At 43.0% G+C, this 24,061-nt stretch overlaps 1 protein-coding gene across 3 annotated transcripts in view; it reads left to right on the forward strand.

The window, feature by feature from the left end:
* The window catches only part of hhat (hedgehog acyltransferase), a 395,685-nt gene that overhangs the window by 56,326 nt on the left and 315,298 nt on the right, over positions 1–24,061 (forward strand). For all 3 annotated transcript variants that reach the window (XM_070888699.1, XM_070888698.1, XM_070888700.1), the window contains exons 7-8: positions 753–924; positions 16,838–16,988. In XM_070888699.1, the coding sequence (XP_070744800.1) occupies positions 753–924; positions 16,838–16,988 (323 nt within the window). The remainder of the gene's footprint in view (positions 1–752; positions 925–16,837; positions 16,989–24,061) is intronic.

Here is a 24,061-nt window from a genome sequence, read left to right on the forward strand (position 1 = left end):
GGAGAGAATCAGGTAGAGCAGTAGAGCTCAACACTTAGGAGTGAGGGAGTTGAAAATTAAGTATAATGAATATTAGATGGTGTTTGCTGCAACAAAAATCTCATCACTTGTTCAAATGGAAGGCTGACTTCAAAAGATCTGAACATTTGGCGAATGGTAATCATTATTTCTCACTGGTTTACATGCAAAAAAAAACAATTGCAGTGGAGGCTATTGGTGCTAGGATTTGATTTGGCTACTGAATAAAATAATAAGCAACAGTAAGTGTTTTGTGCCCTGTGGCGCTGCGAAGAAACCTGCAAAGCAAAACCACAAGTTAACTAACCTCTTTAAGTAAATGTGAAAGTAGGCTTTCCAATTATAGAAAGAAGCTATCAACTCAGTGGCATAATACTGGTTTATAAGTCTAAGAGGCACGCTACATGCTGACTTTGTATTAGGACAAAGCAATTGGGTATTTATTAACTCTCGTTTGAAGCTAGAATAGCATTTTCTTGGTTGTCACGGTTTTATAATGAATTTTGTCAGAATAAAGAAAAATGTGAGAAATTGCATAACATCTGAAACGATTAATGAGCGCTTTTCTGTGAAATACATTGGCACTTGAAAAGCAGTTGTGCAAAGGTTGCACATTGTGTTGATTGGGGGAAAAAGTTGATAACCGCAGCAAAAAAAATTGAGACGAATATGCACTTCTCTCTACTTCTTTATGGATTTATTTGTTTTGTTTCTTTTTACTTCCAAAAAAACAGATGCGAAGAGCAGAGACATTTATTCCAAAAACAGGCCTCTTGTATCTGTTACTGAGTGGAATACGCATTTTCTTCTGGTGGTGGCTGACAGAATCCATGCTTCACCTGATGTATATTCATGCAATTCAGCATCAAGAAACAATTTTGGAATCTGCCTCCTACTGGACTTTAGGTTAGAGCAATATTATTATCTCTTTTTAATGGATATTACCGTATATACTCGCGTATCATGCGACTTTTGAAGACCTAAATTGTAACCTAAATTTGGGGGGTAGCATGATACGCGAGATACAAAATTTGCGGGTGTGAAGTGCTGGCCAAGATTAGGCTGTTAGGCTGTTAAGCAGACCGTATCCACGCTGAATCTCGGCAGGTATCTCCTGGGCTGGATTGCAGCCTCTATTGTCACTTGTACTGTATCTTTGCTGTGGTCTAGAGATCGCCACCCACAACTCCCTCTGAAGTTTGCTGCATTATTAGAGGCTTTAACAATCAAATCTCCATCTATCTCAGCCCATGCTTCTTTTACCCGCAAACACAGTAGAGGCAAATCCGGAGCCTTCATATTCCCTCCCTTCGTAAATGATTTCTCTCCTTCCATCATCCAGTCATTCCATTTCTTTCTTATATTGTCTTTAAATGGCTTATTAATGGATACGTCAAGTGGCTGAACGACGCTAGTCAAGCCAGCTGGAATGATTGCTATATCGGTGTTCGATTCGCGAACAGCTTTCACAACAGAATCCACTCGATGTTTCATGATTCGGTTGTTAAGGTCTGTATTCGATCGTTGTTATGTGTTAGGGTACATGTTACGTGTTGGGTACTTGTTAAACTTGTTTGAAAGCCTAGCCTAGTGGCATCTGGTATCTCAAAAAAGTGACTCGCATGATACATGAGATATATGATAAAATCATGTTTTGGGGACGAAAATTTAGGGGTCGCATGATACGTGAGATCGTAGTATATACGGTAAGTGTTTTATATGATTGTAAATTTGGGCAGCAATTCTATGCTTTTACATGAGTATATTACAGGTATCTGATGTTAGGAAGTAAATGCTTCTAATTTATTCATAACTAGTTCAAAAGTTCTGTAAGTCATCCTGCTGCAGTTGTGAGTATGGTATACAATTGGGGTGATCATACTGTCCAGGCAAAAGACTGAATGATTGAGTGAAATAAACATTGCTCTATGATTGTGTGATTGAGTTAGAGTCAGCTGGCATACATCAGTCCCGCTTCTATTTTCTTTCTCTTCCTTTAAGATGGTATGTCTTCTGTAATGGCCTGGCTGACAACTGACAAAACTCAACCAATGGAGGTAATGCAATGGAACAAAGGCAGCCTGTGGATTTGAATTGAATCAGGAAATGGTTGGGAATTGAGAACTCCTGCAGTTTAAGTTGATGAAAGATAGAAAGAACTTGCATTTATATAGTGTCTATCGCAAATTCGTAGGGGGGGGGGTAGAAATTCGGTCGTGCCTCAGTTGGGCCGGTGTCTCGGGCGGAGCGGTAAATTTTGCGCTGGCAGATAGTTTGCGTCTGCTGCCGCAAAATTCATCAGTTGGGCCCAAAGTTTGGAGCGGGGCGCTAAGGGAGAGGTTGCACGCCTCTTTTAGGGCTGAGCAAGGGAAAATCCCGAGCTAAATATCTGGCCCGGGGTGCCATAACAGGCCGGGGCGGGGAATAAACCCACCAAAAACATTCCCAATACATAACTCACGCCACCACATCATAAATCGCAAAAAAAAAAAAAAAAAACAATTACACTTACCTGAAGTCGGCATTACTTACCTCACAGTGGCTGCTACAGCTCGGAATGCCTGCTTTCACAGGTGGTCCCACCAGGGCGCGCTACAGAGTGCTACAGGTCAGGCGGCAGCCAAAAATCGAGCCGGTGTCGCAACAAGAGGCGTTGCACACCAGCTCGCCACTTCTGGGCAGTACTGCTCCGCGCCCCATCGATACCAGCACTGAATGTTCCGGCGGGGCGCCAGAAGCTGGCAGCCCGGGCGCAACTGCTTTCCGCCGCCATTGCCGCCCTTCCAAGGCGCTAAGGGGTACAGCAAAGTACAGAAAATCCACACCAAGGTGCTCCAAAGTGCTTTACGGCCAATTATGCATTTTTTTGGTGTAGTCTGTGTTGTAATGTAGGGAAACGCGGCAGCCAATATGTGCACAGCAAAGTCTCCCGAATAGCAATGAGATAAATAACCAGAGAATCTGTTTTTAGTGACGTTGGTTGAGGGATAAATATTGCCCAGGACATAGGAGCATTATACAAAATTATTAATACTGTCTGTTTTGCAGATATATTGTAGTCTTGGCGATCATAAACAATGAGCAGCTTTGTAGTACCCCTGCCGGGCACCCACTTTATTTCTGAACTGAAGCGCCCACTTTGCAGAGGGAAAATCACCATCCCTTCCTTCCCATACCCTCTAGCTCTCTCTCTTACCTTCATCCCCCTCTCTTCTCATCACCTGCTCTACCCATCAATCACCCCTCACCATCTTCCTCTCTTCCTTCATCCCTTCCCCCTCTCTTCCTCTCCTCCCCTCCTCTTGACTCCCCCTCCCCTCCTCTCTACACAAGACAACTAGTGGATTCAATTTGGTATATACTGCCATATTCTATTAAAGTCTTAAGTAACCCTTTTCCTTTGATGCTTGTAGGTACCACTGGCTTAATAGGACTTTCCAGTGTTTTGTGGTGCACTCTGACTACTGCAATTACACGTTCTGACCACAGGGTAGTGCTGTAGAGCAGTTAGTTTCAGCAATGACAACTTGCATTCTTAAGCCCTTCCCGACTGGGGGCAGGCGGATGGTTCGACCCATGCGGAATTGCCTCTGAGCCGGGGCGGTGCGGGTTTCCGCTGCGCATCATGTTTCCGCCCCGCCTGGCGCTCCGACCCATTGTCGGGCATGCGCCGACCCCTTACCGCTTGCGAGGGAAATTTCCCCATGGGAGTGGAGCCGCTGGTCAGTGCCCCCGACAGTTTCTCCCGGCGGGAAGCTGCCAATGGCTGGGCGATGCGTCCGCCCTTAAAGAGGACTTCTGCAGTCGGCCCGATAATGGCAGCCACGGGTTCGGCCAGGTCGCCAATAGGCAGGCTTGGCACTCCCTCCCTGGTGGTCCAGTGAGCTCAATGTAGGCCTCGCAGTATCCCTCCCCTTTATGTGAAGGGGAGGGACATTAATTTCTTCCTCCAGTTCTTCTGTCCTTCTCTGTACTGGCTCAGTTCATAGCTATCGTGCTGAATGTAGTTATACTCATATTTGTACATCTACTACAGGTAAAAAGTTAAATTTGTTTCTCTCATATACCACAGTTACATAAATAAATAAATCCATCTGTGCATTAATGTGCTGCAGTTGGAGACTTAACTAACCCGTGGTATTTCCGCATCGCGCTGACTTCATCAGCGTCGCACAGACGTGCTCAGCACAGCGCTGATGACACCGCCTACCTTCCGCCCCGCTCCCGACTCGTTTCTGCCCCAAAAAATAATCGATGATTTTTTAAAGAAAAGAGAGCAATTTCCCTCTATTCTCCGCCCCATCGATTCGGGCATTAAATCATCACATCATTTGAATTTTCCGCTCCCAATGGGGCAGAGGGCAATTTTGCCCCCAGTGACTTTAACATAGAAAAATGTCCCAAACTGCTTCGTAGCAGTATAATCAGACAAAAATGGATGCCGAGTCAGATGGAAATATTGGGAGTGGTTAGAGGTGAATATTTTTAAAGTAACTGAGTTTGTTCTTTTATTGCATAAAAACACCAAAACGAGGTTAATCCTGAATTTTTATTTTGAACTAAATTTGGACAGGAAAGTCAAAGTAACTAAGTCTCCAACTGCAGCACATTAATTTCCAATGGATTTATTTATTTATGTAACTGTGGTATATGAGAGAAACAAATTTAATTCTTTACCTGTAGTAGATGTACAACTATGAGTATAACTACATTCAGCACGATATCTATGAACTGAGCCAGTACAGAGAAGGACAGAAGAACTGGAGGAAGAAATCCAAGAGCATAGGCTGTTTTCATGTTTCTATCCTCCTGAATGAACCATCTGAGTTGCAAGCCCAGCTCATCACCTGAACAGAAGTGTACGTGCAACACATTTAAAAAAATTTAGTTTCGGTGGTGTGAGCCTCCTTCTTAAATCGTTGCAGTCCATGTGGTGAAAGTACTCCCACAGTGCTGTTAGGGAGGGAGTTCCAGAATTTTGACCCAGCGACGATGAAGGAACGCCGATATACTTCCAAGTGAGGATGGTGTGAAACTTGGAGGGGAACTTGCAGGTGATGCTGTTCCCATGCGGCAGCGGCCCTTGTCCTTCTAGATGGTAGAGGTCGCGGGTTTGGGAGATGCTGCCGAAGAAGCCATGGCGAGTTGCTGCAGTGTATCTTATAGATGGTACACACTGCAGCCTCAGTGCGCCGGTGGTGGAGGGAGTGAATGTTGAAGGTGGTGGATGGGGTGCCAATCATGGATGGTGTCAAGCTTCTTGAGTGTTGTTGGAGCTGCACTCATCCAGGCAAGTGGAGAGTATTCTATCGCACTACTGATTTATGCCTTGTAGATGGTGGAAAGGTTTTGGGAAGTAGGGGGAGGTGAAACACTCACCACAGAATACCCAACCTCTGACCTGCTCTTGTTGCTACAGTATTTATGTGGCTGGTCCAGTTAAGTTTCTAGTCAATGATGACCCCCAGGATGTTGATGGTGGGGGATTTGATGATGACAATGCCGTTGAATATCGAGGGGAGGTGGTTAGATTCTCGCTTGTTGGAGATGGTCATTGCCTGGCATTTGTGTGGCGCGAATGTTACTTGCCACTTATCAGCCCAAGCCTGAATGTCATCCAGGTCTTGCTGCATGCAGGCATGGACTGCTTCATTATCTGAGAAGTTGCAAATGGAACTGAACACTGTGCAATCATCAGCGAACATCACCATGCTGACCTTATGATGGAGGAAAGGTGATTGATGAAGCAGCTGAAGATGGTTGGGTCTAGGACATTGCCCTGAGGAACTCCTGCGGCAGATAATTGACCTCTAACAACTACAACTATCTTCCTTTGTGCTAGGTATGACTCCAGCCAGTGGAGATATATCCCCCTGATTCCCACTGACTTCAGTTTTACTATGGTTCCTTGATACCAAATCGGTCAAATGTGAAATGATATGTAGCATTTTTTAAGTGTGCGTTGTGGTAAATACTGCTGTCAAATCCACCAAAGTGTGATGTACTGTACTTAGATGTCCCTGAATGTAATGAGGGCAAAAGTTAAAGACAAGAGTGCAGTATAATACATGATCAGATGAGTGCATTGCAAGATTTTTTACCCGAAAATTGATCTACAGTAAACTCTCGTTTACCTGGATACGAATGTAACGGAGAACCCACCGTAACGGAATTTAAAATATTGCGAGATTCGGGACAAAATCAGTTAGCGTGTATGTGGAGGAGTTGTGTTTTATGTGAGTTTCCGTACCAGCAGACTGCAGCCAATTGTATTGCCCTCGGGAAGACGAAGTGAACGATTTTCAGGAGAAATTAATTCCAACTGATCGCTTGGTTAAGAAGCCACACGGGAAATTCCGCTGAAGAGGGGCTGGGTGAAGTTGACTTATCTCTGCGGACAGCATTAGTTTGGATCTGTGAGTGAGGAGCTCATGGTTCTTTGTCATGTCCCATCAGTGTGAGAAGTGGCGTGCTGTGAACACAGGGCAGGAGTGTGTTGGTGGGTGAGATATGAGTGGGATAGTTGTGTTGGGATGTACAATAATCACCGGCGAATGAAGAAAGTCTGATAAAACTCTAAAAATGGATGCCAGAACCCAGTCAGACAGTTCGGGATTGGCCATTCTGACCCAGAAACTGAAGGGGTGGAACAGATACCCAATGGATGGAGGAAGAGTTACAGACAAATAATAACTGAACGCACAGCCCGAACAGTTCAATTAAAACTTTCTGTTCCATTGTTGCAATTAATAAATTCGCCCTATCGGAAAATTCGTTTACCCGGAGTTGCCGAATCCCCAAACAATCTGGCTAAACGATATATAATTTGCAACAATTAAGCAACAAGTTGTGGGAGATAGTTCTTTAAAATCAGGCTGTCTCTTTTAGTTTTTTGTTTATGGGCTTCAAAAAATGATGGCGTATACTCAGACGAGAATGTGCAAAGTGAGCAACGGACAATGCTTGCGAAGATTAAGTTCAGTCTTCACATGGAGGACACCCTTCTTCGTGCTGTGTGGCACTACCACCATGCTAAATGGGATAGATTCAGAAAAGATCTAGCAGCTCAAAACTGGGCATCCTGCTTGTCTGCTATCAGTAGCAGCAGGATTGTGTTGAACCACAATCTGTATTCTCATGGCCGGCATATGCCTCACTACCATTACTATCAAGCCAGGGTGCCAACCCTGATTCAATGAGGAGTGTAGAAGAGCACGCCAGGAGCAGCGCCAGGTGCACCTAAACATAAGATGCCAACCTGGGGAAGCTACAACACAGGACTACATGCATTCTAAACAGTGGAAGCAGCATGCTATAGACAGAGTTAAGCGATCCCACAACCAGTGAATCAGATCAAAGCTCTGCAGTCCTGTCACATCCTGTCATTCATAGTGGTGGACCATTAAACAACTAACAAGAGGAGGAAGTTCCATGAACATCCCCATCCTCATGAAAGTGGAGCCCAGCACGCGAATACAGAAGACAAGGCTTAAGTGCTTGCAGCTATCTTCAGCCAGTGGATGATCCATCTTGGCTTTCTCCTGAGGTCCCCACCATCAAAGTCAGTCTTCAGCCAATTCAATTCGATCCATGTGATATCAAGAAACGGCTGAGCACACTGGATACAGCAAAGGCTATAGGCCCCGACAGCATCCTGGCTGTAGTGCTAAAGACATGTGACTAGCTGTTCCAGTACAGCTACAACACTGGCATCTATCCGACAATGTGGACAATTGCCCAGGTATGTCCTGTCTACAATAAGCAAGACAAATCCAATTTGGCCAATTACCGCCCCATCAGTCATCTAATCATCAGCAAAGTGATGGAAGGTGTCATCGACTATCAAGCGGCAATTACTCACAAATAACCTGTTCAGCGGTGCTCAGTTAGGGTTCCACCAGCTCCAGATCTCATTATAGACTTGGTCCAAACTTGGACAAAAGAGCTGAATACAGAGGTGAGGCGAGAATGACAGCCCTTGACATCAAGGCAGTATTTGACCGAGTGCGGCATCAAAGAGCCCGAGTAAAATTGAAGTCAATGGGAATTGGGGAAAACTCTCCACTGGTTGGGGAATCAAGGGGTATGGTGAGAAAGCAGGAATGGGGTACTGAAGTTGCATGTTCAGCCATGAACTCATTGAATGGCGGTGCAGGCTAGAAGGGCCGAATGGCCTACTCCTGCACCTATTTTCTATGTTTCTATGAATTATACCTAGCACAAAGGAAGATGCTTGTGGATGTTGGGGAACAATCATCTCATTCCAGGACCTCGCTGCAGGAGTTCCTCAGGGCAGTATCCTAGGCCCAGCCATCTTCAGTTGCTTCATCAATGATTGTCCCTCAATCATTAGGTCAGAAGTGGGTATGTTTAATGATGATTGCACAGTGTTCAGTGCCATTCGCAACTTCTCAGATAATGAAGCAGTCCGTGCCTAGCAAGACCTGGATAACATTCAGGCTTGGGCTGATAAATGGAAAGTAAATTTGTACCACACAGGTGCCAGGCAATGACCATCTCCAACAAGAGAGAGTCTAAATATTTCCCCTTGATAGTCAACAGCATTACCAACGCCGAATCCCCCACCATCAACATCCTGGGGGTTCACCATTGACCAGAAACTTAACTGGACCAGCCACCTAAATACTGTGGCTCCTGCGAGAATGAATAGAAAATACAGCCACTTCTCCAAATGATACCTCAAGTTGGTGATGAACAATCTATTCTAGCTATTAAGACCATCTATCAGGAAACAAAGAATGGGCAAAGTTTCTGAAACTGAGAAAGACAGGTCATAAGATATGTGAAGATATAATTGTGTTAGGATAATACCAAAAATTTCCATCTGAATTGCTAAACTATCTTCATCATTTTCAAGAAAGGTAAAAGGAAGTACACCGATTGCAAAAAGTACACCAATTGTGGCATGTGGGAAGTCCTGGGCACTTCACGCAGCCTGGACAACCACGTGTGCAGGAGGTGTCTCCAGCTGCAGTAATCCAAGCTTCACGTTTCGGAGCTTGAGCAGCGGCTGGAGCCACTGTGGTGCATCCATGAGACTGAAAATTTTGTGGATAGCACATTGCAGGAGGTGGTCACCCCGCAGCTTAAGAATGTGCAGGGAGAGAGGAAGTGGGTGACAGAAGAGGAGGACTAGGCAGGTAGTGCAGGAGTCCCCCGAGTCCATCTCGCTCTCCAACCAATATTCTGTTCTGAGTACTGGTGATAGCGATGGTGCCTCTGGGGAGTGCAGCCAGAGCCAAGTCAACGGCACCACAGGTGACTCAGCTGCATTGGGGGGGGGGGGGGTGGGGGGGAGGAAGAAGAATGGAAGAGCAATAGTAGTAGGGAATTCAGTAGTCAGGGGAGCAGACGGGCATTTCTGTGGCCGCAGACATGACTCTAGGATGGTATGTTGCCTCCCTCGTGCCAGGGTCAAGGATGACACCGAGCGGCTGCAAGACATTCTGCGGGGAGAGGGAGAACAGTCAGAGGTCGTGGTCCATATCGGGACCAATGACTTAGGTAGAAAGAGGGATGAGGTCCTGCAGGCAGAGTTTAGGGAGCTAGGAGAGAGATTAAAAAGCAGGACGTCAAAGGTAGTAATCTCCGGATTACTGCCGGTGGGACGTGCTAATGAATACAGAATAGAAGGATAAAGAAGATGAATAAGTGGTTGGAGAGATGGTGCAGGCGGGAGGACTTTAGATTCCTGAGACATTGGGACCAGTTCTGGGGGAGCTAGGATCTGTACAAGCCGGACAGGTTGCACTTCAACAGAGCCGGGACCAATACCCCCGTGGGAGGTTTTGCTGGTGCTGTTAGGGAGGGTTTAAACTAGCTTGGCAGAGGGATTGGAATTGGAGAATAGATTCAGTGGGGAGAGAAGCAAAGTTGAAATTGGGCAGCAGAGAAGTAGTAGTAGAAAGTGAATTTGGAAGGCAGAGGAAACAAGGGCTGGAAAATAGACAACAAGGGCATTTGTCAATACTAAATGGTATATACTTCAATGCAAGGAGTATAGGAAATAAGGCAGATGAGCTGAGAGCACAGATTGACACTTGGGAGTACGATATTATAGCTATTACTGAGACATGGCTGAAAGAAGGGCAGGTATGGCAGCTCAACATTCCTGGTTACAGGGTTTTCAGACGGGATAGAGAAGGAAGTAAAAAAGGAGAGGGAGTCGCAGTATTGATTTAAAGAAACAATCACAGCTGTGAGAAGGGATGATATGTTAGAGGGTCATCAAACGAGGCCATATGGTTGAATTAAAGAACAAAAAAGGGGTGATCACACTACTGGGAGTGTACTATAGACCCCCAAGCAGTCAGAAGGAGATAGAAAAACAAATATGTGAGAAAATTGCTGCGAGGTGCAAAAACTATAGAGCTATAATAGTGGGGTTTTCAACTACCCTAATATTAACTGGGAAAAGGGTAGTGTGAATGGTACAGAGGGTGCGGAATTCCTAAAATGCATTCATGACAACAACTTTAGCCAGTATGTAACAGGCCCAGCAAGGGAGAGGGCGGTTGTGGACTTGGTTTTGTGGAATGAAGACGGTCAGGCGGAAGGGTATCAGTGGGAGAGCATTTTGGTGCTAGTGATCGTAATTTAGAATGATTTAGGGTAGTTATGGAAAAAGACAAAGGTGGACCAAGAATAAAAGCTCTCAATTGGGGTAAAGCCAATTTTGCTGAGCTAAGATGGGATTTGGCCAAAGTGGACTGGAAATGGCTACTTGATGGTAAATCAGTGTCAGAGCAGTGGGAGGCATTCAAGGAGGAGATCCTGAGTGTACAGAGCAAGTATGTTGCCTTAAAAAAAAAAGGGTGGGGCTAACAAATCTAGAGCCCCCTGGATGTCCAGGGACATACAGGGTAAGATAAAGAAGAAAAGGGAAGCTTATGATAGATACCGAGAACTCAATACTGCAGAAACTCAATAGGAGTATAAGAAGTGCAGGGGTGCAATTAAAAAAGATATCAGGAAAGCAAAGAGAGAGCATGAAAGAATGTTCGCAAATAAAATCAGGGAAAACCCAAATACATTAAGAGGATAATGAGAAAAAATGGGGCCTATTCGAGACCATAAAGGAAATCTGTGTGTGGAGGTGGAAGACGTGGGTAGGATTCTTAATGAATACTTTGCATCTGTTTTCACAAAAGAGAGGGGCGATAGACATTGCAATGAGGGAGGAGGAGTATGAAATATTAGACAAGATAAATATAATGAGCAAGGAAGTATTAAGGGGCTTAGCAGCCTTGAAAGTAGATAATTCCTCAGGCCCGAATGTTAAGAGAAGGAAAAGAGGAAATAGCAGAATCCCCAGACCATAATTTTCCAATCCTCTCTGGCTACAGGTGTGGTGCCAGAGGACTGGAGGACTGCTAATGTTGTAGCTTTGTTTAAAGAGGGACAAAGGGATAGACCAAGTAATTACAGGCCAGTCAGCTTAACTTCGGTGGTGGGAAAATTATTGGAAAAAATCCTGAGGGACAGGATAAATCTTCATTTGGAAAGACATGGATAATCAAGGACATTCAGCATGGATTTGTCAAGGGAAAGTCACGTCCGACTAACTTGATTGAATTTTTCGAGGAGGTAACCAGGAGGGTTGATGAGGGCAGTGCGTATGATGTAGTGCATATGGATTTTAGCAAAGCTTTTGATAAGGTTCCACATGGCAGACTGGCCATGAATGTAACAGCCCATGGGATCCAGGGCAAATTGGCTCGGAGGCAGGAAGCAAATGGTAATGGTTGATGGGTGTTTTTGTGACTTGAAGACTGTATCCAATGAGGTTCCGCAGGGCTCAGTGCTGGATCCCTTGCTTTTTGTGGTATATATCAATGACTTGGACTTAAATGTTGGGAGCATGATTAAGAAGTTTGCAAATTACACTAAAATAGGCTGTTTCTTGATCTCCATGGGCCTTTCTCTGACTATGGAAGTGGGTGACTATAATAAAATAGAAGAGCATGCTTTGCTAAGGGTGTAATGAAAGAATATGTACTATCTTACACCCTCTCCTGACATGTCAATTGTCAACATTTTGGGGCTTGGTCCATATGTCAGTGATGGCTGGTAAATCAGTGTGGACCAGTCCCTACTCCCCTCAGTGCTACTCCTACCGCTAGGGGTAATGATTCTGGCCTTTGCATACTGCAGGTCGGAACTCCTTTGAGAATAGTAACCGAGTCACTTCAAATAGCAGCAAGACTTGAGTAGAAGCAGCGTTTGGGAGAATGAAGGAAGTAAAATTAAGGGAACGAAGGGTAGAGGGTGGTGAATCTTTGGAATTCTCTACCCTGAAGAGCTATGGAAGCTCAGTCGTTGAGTACCAGTATATTTAAGACAGAGATCGATAGATTTATGGATATTAAGGGAATCGTGGGATATGGGGATAGTGCAGGAAAGTGGAGTTGAGATAGAAGATCAGCATGTTCTTATTGAATAGCAGAGGAGGCACGATGGGCCAAATGGCCTACTCCTGTTTCTATTTCTTATGTTCTTATGTAGAATCTAGGCGTGGTGGTTTGGAGGTGAGGGAAGCGTTAACTTTGGAGGGAAGGATGGAAGAAGAGTGTCAGAAGTCGGGAACAAAAATGTAGTTGTGATAAATAAACTTAAGAAACAAAACCTGAAAGGCTCCAATATTAACATTACAAAGTGGATTTTAGCTGGATATTAATTCATATCTGGTATTCTGCAGCAGGGCAAGCTGTGTTGGTGATGAGATCATGGTGTTAGTTTCTCTAATTGTTTTTTTCTACTGGCCATCAAGATGGTAACAAGAGGACAAATTAAAAATAAATACAAAAGGAAATGAAGGGGAGGTATGACAAAACTTTAAAAATGTGCCTGCTAGTGATTTTGTTCCGAAGATAATGAGAACATTTGAACAGCCTTCTCGAACCAGCGCAATCGTCAGAATCTCATAATTTCGACCTGGGGCTTGCCAAGTTTTGTGGGCTGGCCCTGATTCGGGCAAATTGAATTTTGAACCAGCATAGAAAAATTCAGTTAACAAGAGTGTAAGAGGTTTTGCTGTATACAACAAGAAAAGGAACAGAGTTTAACACAGGAACACAGAGAGAGAACTGAAAGGAAATGCACAAAACCAAATATGGAAAGGACATCAAAGAAGGGATTGAAGTGGAGCACAGGTAAAGGGAGCAGCGCAAGCTGGTGCAGGAGGGCGACGGCAGTGAAGAGGGCGACTGGATTGGACGTCACCAAGATCCAGGTCGCTGATTGGTGCATGGGCAGGCATAGCAGGAGCGGCGAGGTCGGGGCCCAGAAGAGGCGAGTGCTCAGGGGCAACATGGGCCAGCCCACACTGTGACATGTGTGCGCACTAGGTCCGTGCAGCAGAGCTGGTCTCCAGTCGTCTTGGTTAATCCTTGCCACTGGACCAAGACCTAGCTCTGTCAAGCCCGTGTGGTGGCTGGTGTGCAACGGCCACCACACGTTAAAAAAATCCACGCACAGCCATCTTCCACCCTTCAGAATATAGTTTGGGACCTGGAATATCAGGTCCTTCGTTGACACACCTGTGAACTCATTCCTTTTTGGCGTGGAAGCAAGTCATCCTCGATACAAGGGACCGCCTAAGAAGAATAGATTTTGGGTGTAAATCATGTTTAAAATTCCCCGATCTTTCTTTTGCACTGGTTTAGCTGATTCTGCCCGGTTTGCACTGATGTAATTAGCGAAGCTTGACTCCTATATGTTTAGCTTTCAATTGCAAGTTCCTTATACATTTGTTAGGACTAGCTTGTTCAGATCATTTTTCATTCCCATGCTACATAAAATTGGAAATTATCTGGTACATGACATTCCACAATGCAATGCATTTCAGAGATGTGGGTTATGTTTGGAGATATATAGGCCCAAGTATGCCCAGGAGTTGCTCCGTTTTTTTTGGAGCAACTAGATTTTTTTTTTGAGTATCTTAAAAATCGCAATTCTGCCCATTTAATTTGCTCCACTGTAAGTGAGTTAGTTAGGTTTTTTTTTAGTTTCGTTTTTTTTTCAAAAGGGGACGTTACCAGCCACTTACGCCTGTTTTGGCCATTTAAGCAAGTTTAGACAGCTAAAAGTTACTCCAAGCTAACTTAGGCCAGCGTATGTGGCCACTTGTGGCCGCACAGAAAATCCTTGCCACGAGCTAAGAAATCAGTGCAGGTAGGAACATTTAAAGCACCAAGCACTAAACAAAGCACAAAAATAAGCATTCAATAATAAATAAAAAATACAAGGAAGCTGAGAGGACCAGCACCGAGCACCAAGACTTATAAATCACTAAACAACTAGATTATAAATGGATTGGTAAACTAGCAAATACATTATAGCCTGTAAATAAGAATTTCAGTCAAACTATTTTACAGAATTCCTTTTGAAAGTAGATGAAGAGTAAACTTGAATGTAAATCAAACAAGAATTTAGGACCACATAATCAATCAACCAATAAATAAATAAATAAACAAATAAAAAATAGAAGTCCTACCTTCAGCAAAGCTTTACTGCAGAAAAACACTAGCAGCTGGCCCCCGATGAGGGAGCCCATTCGGCCAGGGCTGGGGCGGTAAGACGCACACCGGGAGGCTAGGCTCAACGCGGCATCGGTAAAGGGGGGGCGGGGAGGGAGGCTGAACCTTGCATTGGTAAATGAGGCGGGGGCTGGGGGGGGGGGGGAGGTTGAATGCAGCATTGGTAAATGAGGCGGGGGGGGGGGGGAGGCAAGCTGAACGCAGCACTGGTAAAGGGGGGGGGGGAAGGTTGAACGCGCAGGGAAAGCCGTTGAGAGAGTGTGCTTCGGGCCCCTCCCACACAGCCTGCAGAGACGAGGAGCTACTGCACATGTGTGCACACTCTAGTGTGCGTGTGCAAAGGTTCCAGCACTGTTTGCAGCGCCGGGACCTGGCTCCGCCCCCACTGCTTGTGCTGCGTCACGCCAAGGCCTGTGACGTTCCAAGGAGCGGGGAGAATACCTAGGTAAGTTTTCGACGCCGTTTTTAGTGTAGAAAAGGTGCGCCGTTTTAACTGGCGGTGGGGTGGGGGGAGCAAACTTGGGCCCATAAAAAGGTGGATTGAGAATTAAATTTAATTTTTTTAAATTCTTGAATATCCACAGTACTATTTGTAAAGTGGAACTGAGCATATAGCTATCTAAATGGTAATGAAATATTGACAAAGGAATCTGCACAAAACAGTATTGCACCGAGCAATATCATTATAAGAAAAATATATATTTCTTGCTTTCCAGATTAGTATTCTGAGTTTAAAATTCAAAATTTGAAGAATAAAGATTCTTACTTCAGGAAAATAATCTAATCCAAATGGAACACAACATTTATTTTTTGGAGAGTGGAGATTGGAGCCACAGTAGCATTGTAAAATCTAGTGTGTAAGATTCATTTTTATGCATGATTTTATGATTTCTACATATAGTGCTGTGCTGATTGCTGGTTGAGTTGAATGCTGACAACTGAGGGGGAAACTGTTTAAAAGTTGAAGGTGAATATAGCCTGTGTAATAGAAAGCAAGCAATTTTCTATGATCAGACTACACATTGGCATAATTTGTTATGTAAAAACTATTTGCTGTTTATTTACACAGTTTTATTACCGAATTAATTTAAATAAAATCTGTTCTAATCTTCGTCATGTATGTTAAAGTGTTGACTTAGGCTAACTTCATTATGAAATAGTAAGACTTGGATTTGTGACCACAATCTTTGATATGATATGTTGCCAAGAATAGCATGTTGTCATAGGGAGGTAAAGAAAAGAAAGACTTGAATTTATTTAGCGCCTTTCACGATGTAAGGCTGTCCCAAAGTGCTTTACAGCCAATTAAATATGTTTGAAGTGTAGTCATTGAAGTCAGCGGGGTCTTTTTTAAAAAATACTCCGATTGTAATCTAATGAGTCCATCGAGCCTTGACTGCAATTTTAACTGTGACCTGAGTGGGGAAGATGTTGTGGCTTTCCCGCCAGATGGAGGACAGTAGGAAGAGGATTCCAGATCAGAAGAGACCCAAACAGATAAGTGTTTTTTTACTTTCCTTGTAGGGCTAGGAGGAGCAAGATTGCTCCTCCGGGCCCAACAAGCAAAGTTTAGAACGGGTTCCCATCTTTTCTCCATCAAGGCCTGCCTAAAACCCGCTCCCCGCATCTTACCCTCTTGCCAGTGAGCCTTCCTTTGGTGCTGCCCACCAGCCAGTTGCCGCTTCCCGTCTGTTTAGGGTGGGCAGCTTGCAGATAAGGCTCAGGAGTTAAAATTGCCCACGCCTCACGTTGCTGAGATTGGAGAAGGTGTGGGGGGGTGGAGGGAAATTTAGTGATTGCTCTGCCTCTGCTCGCCTGCCCAAATCCCACCAGGTAAAAATCGGGGCTGCTATCTGTTAGTCAGTTTTTTTAAATAGTAACTTTGAAAGCAAGTTTTGGCCAGGTTTAGAAGAAGCATTCAGGCAGGTAGTTGGGAGTTTTAAGTCGAGCAACATGATCCACTGATGCGAGGAAGCATAGCTTGCCATTATTTTTGCATTATGTGATGATCATAATTGTTACACTTGCTTTATAATAAAGTAGCTTAATTATTCATGTGTGACTTTGTCTCATCAGGTGTTTTCTTGATCCATCTTTAAAATATTGGATGGCTACATGCAAAAGACATGAATATCCAATTCAGATCACAAGGGGGGGCATTGTTGTTACACGCCTGGGTTATGCTGTTGTATAGTTAAGATATTGGGAAGTGAACAGTTAAAATACCAAATAATCATTTAACACATACCTTTGTCTCATAGGTGGCCTTGGTTTTGCTCATGCACTATTTTTCTATATGAAATATCTGCTACTTTACGGCATTCCATCAATTATCATGTGTCTGGATGGTTTTGAACCACCAAGATTGCCAAGATGTACCAGCAGCTTGTACAGTTTTACAGGAACGTGGAGGTGAGTTGTAGAGACTTTTTTTTAAAGTAAAGGTTAAGAACAAAATGGGATTCTTGCAGGTGGAGTTGTACTGGCATCTGTCTCATTCACTTTACTGTGATTTCCATTATTTGTTTTGTAGATATTGGCTCGGGAGTCATTTTACAAGGTTCAGTCACGAGGTATAAATGCAAGTTCATTCATTCATTCAAAATTGGGTTATTGCAGCAATGCCTTCTTGGATCACTTTTTGTTTGCCAAATATATTGTGTTGATTGAACAGTTTGTTTAAAGAAAAAATTGGTCAAAATTATAGAAAAAACAAATGGGCCATAAATTGTGGCCTCTCCGGGTGCATACGATGTGCACACGTGCCTAAAGAGGCCCCACAAGTTCCAGGTTTAGGTGTACACTGCGTATGGCACGCATCCGGAGGAAAAGAGCCTCCTTGGGCGGAGTATTGGGTTATTTGCCCAACTCCTGCCCAGTGAATGTCCTTAAAACTCTTACGCCTGGTAAAGCAAGTGTACGGCCTACTTTTACCAGTGTAAGAGTTCTAAAAGATAGAAATTTGTTTTTTTATGACTAATTCTTATATTAAATATCCTGTCCATTAAGGTAAGTTTATTTTTAACACTATTAAAACATATTCTAAAACATTTAATTTAATTCAATTTCTATTAATTTTAAATAAGTGAAGTGTTTTTTTTATTTATGTATTATGTTTTCTTTGCTTTGGGGGGTATTCCCATTGATAGTAATGGCAGCTCTGTACAAATGGAACTCCCATTACTATCAATGGGAAAATACTTCATTTCCATTGTTGATCCAGCCCACATGATCCCAAGATGCGCTTACGCTCCAGGAATGCATAAGCCTCTGCGTTGGGCTGTGCTGCTAGGCCTCGTAGCCGAAGTGTTCATTCCTCCGGGACCACCAGGTATTTTCGTAATTTTTTTTGTGGTTGGAGGCATCCAATCGTGGGAAGCCTCCGACCGCAATTTCTGGGCCAATGACTAATATTTGTGGTTGGGTGAGGTGGGGCGGGGGGATGGAGCGAAAGAGTTAAACAAAAATAATTACAATCATCTAAGGATAAGGAGTAAGCCATTTAGGACCGAGATAAGGAGAGACTTCTTCACCCAGAGAGTGGTGAACCTGTGGAATTCTCTGCCACAGAAAGAGTGGTTAGGGCCAATTCACTAAATATATTCAAAAGGGAATTAGATGAAGTCCTTACTACTCGGGGGATCAAGGGGTATGGTGAGAAAGCAGGAAGGGGGTACTGAAGTTTCATGTTCAGCCATGAACTCATTGAATGGCGGTGCAGGCTAGAAGGGCTGAATGGCCTGCTCCTGCACCTATTTTCTATGTTTCTATGTTTCTATGTGTGCTGGATTTTGCTTTGTAGGGGTATTGTTAATATTTGGGCAGTAAGTGAGGTGTTTTCACAAATATGGTAATTATACTGACAACAAATTAAGGCATCCATTTAAAAATAAACCTGCAAATGTTAATAATATGAAAAAAAATAGAAAATACTGTAATGTACAGTAAGCCCATCTGCATTTGTAAAGAGAAAAGACTGAACTTTTCAGGTATGTAGCCTCCTGAAATGAAAACCCCTTTGATGAGAATAAAAGGGTGGGAGGGATAGAAACAACAGAGCCTGGAGTTTTCACTTGCTGGGTTTTTTTTGTCGCAATTCGCCTGAAATTGGCGTAACCCCGCAAAAGATAGCAGAATTTTAAGCGCAAATAGAGTTTCTGCAATCTTTTGTGCTAGTTTAAAAAAACATCAGGCTAGAAGCTGGCCCCACCCACAAAACTGGCCATGCCTCGAGGATCAATTAATCACCATTGGGAGTTTCCGCTAATTGTGCTCGTTTGCAAGAATTTGAAGGGACTCTAAAAATTAAGCTGGTTCGCTTGGTCGCAAGGTCACTGATGGGCATATTTTAAAAGCTTTTGAATGTAATTTTTAAGAAACTGACTTCCCCAATATAACAACAAATGGTTTTGTATAATTTTTTTAATGTTATTTTCAGTAATTTAAAATCGGGTTACTCATAGGTGGTGGATTGACAGTGATTTAAAATGCTTATTTTTTTGTGATAAACCCATTTTCAACTGTGTTAATCAAACTGCACCAAGTTACCACTCTTAAATATATCAAGGCATATTCTTTAAAGCAAAAATTTTTTAAAAAGCGTTTTATGACACTGCCCAATTGCGCTGGTTCACGGCAGATTTTGCATTCAGTGATTATGCAAATGAATTTGAGCGGATACTCGAGGGGAAAAAAAACTTTTCAATTGTGCCCATATCGCCAATTGCACTCAAAGCAGAAACTCTTGGCCCAGATCTCCAATCACCCAGAGGAAATTCCTAGTTCGAATGACCTATGACATGTTTAATCGTGAACCAGCAATTTGTTAAATGATATAAAAGATTATCTCAGTGAAGCAATGAATAGACATTCAATTTGATGTTAATTTTAAATTTCTGCAAATGAATTTGGTGCAAAAGCAGGAAATTAGCCTTTTAGCTTCTCTTATTAATTGCAGCCTTAGTTTTCTTGACATTAAACTAAGGAAGATGGAAAGAAAAATTTGAAGAAGATGACAGCCTTGTTTCAGAACTTGAAACTTCTAGTCACAGAATTTTAAAGGAATAAAGGGCCTATATGAAGATACCATCTGATCATTGTCAAATCGGGCAAATATTGGGCAAAATAAGCAGTTTGAAAAAAATAACAAGTGCGGACAATTGTAAGCATGTTGCTGGCTTAAAATCAAGCAGCAACAGAGATGCCCAACTTCAAAACTGCCCAAAATGCTAAAAGAAACTTGAAGAGCAGGATTGAAAAAGAATTGTTGCTTGCCAAAAGCAAGCTTTCCCTTGTCTTGGCTGTGCTGACTGAGGAGACCATCTAATCTGCTGAATGTGGTAAGTACTTCTTCAATGGAATCAACTGTTAGCAAGGTAATCACTATTTTTGCAGTAGGAATGCTTATTAATTAGTTATATAGTTCCAGTAAGTAGGATTATTCTATATTCCGTATATGCAATGTGTGTGTGTGTGATTTTTGTCACACAAAGTCAAGGGGAACTTTTTTTTATAATAATGGTAATATAACAAATTATCTGGGAAAATTGGAGAAAATAGTAGGATTTAGGAGACCACTAGAAAGGTGTGTCTCTGGAAAGAAAGGATTGAGGAATATGATGAGAAGGTAGTTAGGTGGTCTTATTGGGCTTATGCATTCTTACTGCAAATGTTTTTTGTTAAAGCATCTATTTCACACGTTTCTGCTGTAACATCGTAGCAGCTCATGCACATATTTCTTCTATGTCTGCACAGATGAGTCATCCAAATCTGAGACTACTTTAGATGACTCGCATATCAGAGGAGGAATGTAATGGCATCTTGGCTGTGTAGCATCAAAGGACAAATACAGTGAAAAGAGAATCAAACATTTCACTTTCAGAATTACAGAGTGACTTTTTGAAATATAAAGGAAATTGTCCTCCTTTGGTCTACCTGAAATGGAGTACAACCAGAAAATTCAGGAAATTTGTCTTCTAAATTGTTTATTCTGCTCCAACCCTTATCTTTCTACTCGACAGTGGCAGGTGTTGGGAGAACCTTGAGAAACTGTGGTACTGAAGATATAATGAACACTATCCAAACTTTTGCATCATAGTTTGTAAGCTGGTTGTGGAGTTATTCAAGCAAGTTGCCAACTATCAATCTGCATACTGCCACTAGTCCCTCTTGACTTCGTGTGACATATATTACACACACAAACTGCCACTAGTTTGCTGCCTGTCACTTTACTCCATGTACCTGGTGACCAAGTTGACAGGATTGTTGGGTGCTCATGGCTATGATGGTGCTTCTGTTGTGGCCCCGGTTGAGATTAGCCAACCTCAACCAGACCAGTGATCAAACCTGCCATCTTGATCCATATTGTTCAGTACCACACTGGATGGTGCATTGCACACCTGAATTTCAAATGCTTGAGGCAAATGGAAATAAAGTAAAATAGAAATGATTTTAAACCTGGTTTACTGAAATTATATTAGTATTTTGTTCCAGGTTTGTCAAACAGAAAATATTTTGCATGTTTATAAATGCCAAATGCATTACAGTAGTTCAGTTGCTACATGAGAGCACTATATCCATTTGAATGTGTTATACACAACTGATATAACATAGTGAAGATCCAATTTGTTAAACTTATCTTTTCTTAATGGGCTTGGCGATGAGGAAGTGCTGAAACCATCAAAACCTGTCCAAGCACATCCTGGAAATGGCAGAAACATTTTGTATATAAAGTTCATGGAACAAATAGATATTGAATTTCTTGTTCATTTTTACCCAATGTGATATTGATGTGGAACACTGAGTTGAGTTAAGCATTTACTTTGTCAGTGTGGTAAAATAAACTAGGCAGTACTGAGGAAACTAAGTATAGTTTTATAAATGATTAATATTGATAAATTTTCTCTGCTTATCCCTCCTCCATTTCTGAAGGGGCTAGTGCTGCTATAAAACCCACAAAATTCAATTCAGTGCTGCCAAATTTAATTCATAGCCAAAGCAAAAATTTCTTTGTAGAAATTCAAACTTTGTCATTCTTAACCCAGATGTCAAAAAACCAAAGGCCTCTATTTCAAAAAAAGACAGAATTTTTAATTGATATTCACAATATATTGACCTATCAGAAATTTCTGATGAAAAAGATTAAAATTGATTTGAAGCAAGATGTGGGCTCTGTTCAATGGGAGTCTAATGAATGGAACCACAAAGATTTATACCGTGCTCCTGGTGTCTTTCTGAGGCATTAAATAATGCAGGGGTTCAGAGAGGGAGTGAACAGGGTCTGTACATAATGAACGCTATGGAGGGAAGTGTGCTTAGCAGTTTTTTGAAGGCACAGTATAGATGTTCAGGAACGAAGCTCACAAGCAGGGCAAGGTGGCTAAAAGTATGGCTCAAGTCATGGTGCAGGGATTAAGTAGGTTGGTATTGAATGACTGGCGAATGCATGCTGGAAGATAAGGTAGAGATCTTTGAAATAGAGCAAGGTCATGGATGGATTTGAAGGTGAAGATACGAATCTTGGTCAATTATCTGAAACAGGAAACTGGTGAACAGAGATGGTGGCAATGTAGACTTTCGTGTGGGTGGGTGGTTGCAGCATTATGGCTGATCTGCTAATCATCAGTGGGAAAGTAGCAATGAGTGTTAGAGAAGTCCAATCATGTGGCAATAAAAGCAGAGGGAGACGAGGTGGGGGCATAGACGGGTGATGTTGTGGGGATGAAAAAAAGTGGACTTGGTAACTGAACATATATAAGGGTACAACATTAAGCTTAGGATCAACATTCCAAGGTTTCACACCCTGGACTACTGCTTAGGCAGTCCCTCATATCGAGGATAACTTGCTTCCACACCAAAAAGGGATGAGTTCACATGTGTTTCAATGAAGGACCTGACATTCCAGGTCCCGAACTACATAGTGAAGGGTGGAAGATGCCTGTGCGTGGATTTTTTTAACGGTGGTGGCCATTGCACACCAACCACCACATGGGCTTGACAGAGCTAGGTCTTGTTCCAGCGGCAAAAAGACAACTGGAGACCAGCTCTGCTGCACGGACCTAGTGCGCACACATATCGCAGTATGGGCTGGCTCATGGTGTCCCTGGGCCCTCGACTCTTCTGGGCCCCAATCACGTCGCTGTACAATCTCTCGCCGCTCTTTTGCCCCGTCCTCGCCGCTCCTGCTGTACCTGCCCACGCTCCAATCAGCGACCTGGCTTTTGGTGATGTCCAATCCGATCGCCCTTCTCCAAGTCGGCGCTCTCCTGCACCAGCTCGCGCTGCTCCCTGAAGTGGCCTCCATGCTGCTCCCGGGTCACCGCACCTCTGCTCCTTTTATGGCCTCGATCTGCGGCTGGTGTGTTCTAGGCCTGAGATGGGAAGAGGTATGGTTGAGGCCAGAGATGCATAGGTGTTTGCAGGACCCAAAGAAGATGTGATTTTTGCCAACCTTAAGCTGTAGGCAGTTTTAGCTCATTCAGGTCTTAATGTCAGGTGGGCAATTGGGGACAGTGGCATCAGCCAGGGAAGAAAATTGAAGGGCAGAACTGAGTGTCATTAGACACATGTGAAAACAAACCCTGTGCTTCTGGATAACGTCGGCAAGGGTAGTGTGTAAATGATAGAAGTGTGAGCCAGGGAATGAATCATGGCATACACTTTTATGATGCAGCAGGGAAGGAAAGTCGGGAAGGTTTTGATCAGGAAGCGATGAGGGAGGCAGGAATAAATTTGTGATACGTTCTACGACTTTAGAAAAAAAATAAATGTTGGAGATGGGTAGGTAGTTGGAGAGGATGGATAGGGGGATTGAGATGTTGGTGATCATGAGACGGAGAAGGAGCAGTAAGAAGCTGGGACAAAAGGGTATTTACGTAGATTGCTTGAGGTTTATTCATGATTTGACTATCGGAATCCATCTGTTGTGTGGCAGCGTTGTAATTATATATAAATAGGTTCTCCTGCTGCAACCTGAATTACATGTTCAATTAGTTATGTTCTATGAAATGTTTAGTACAACAACACCAGTTTGAAAATGTATGTTTAATTGCAGAAGCCTGCTAAATTTATTTTTTCAAGTCAGATATTTATGGACTCATCTCTGCTGATATAAAAGATTTAAAATATATATTAAACTTGTGGCTGCTATGAAGAAGCCAAGTAGAGTTGTTAGTAACACATTACTTTTAGATGGCCTGTGGACTCCTTTGATCTTGCCCATGAAACTCCTACCTTTTCTGTCGGCTTTATGTTTGTCTGCCAACACACATTATCAACTTTGACTGCCACACAATCCACATGCAGAGGGTGGATAGGCATCTAGACTCCGCCAGTACTGCTATGTGATAGCGCATGACTAAGATTAAGAACTCAGGATGCGGAGGATCACTGGCTCAAACTGTCTTATTTCAACCACATAATAGCGTAGTGCCTTTTATATCACCCAGCATTTTTTTGCCTTTGCAACTGCTCTACAATGTAGTGAC

Source organism: Pristiophorus japonicus, chromosome 9 (genome assembly GCF_044704955.1).
Source record: "Pristiophorus japonicus isolate sPriJap1 chromosome 9, sPriJap1.hap1, whole genome shotgun sequence".
Lineage (NCBI taxonomy): Eukaryota > Metazoa > Chordata > Chondrichthyes > Pristiophoridae > Pristiophorus > Pristiophorus japonicus.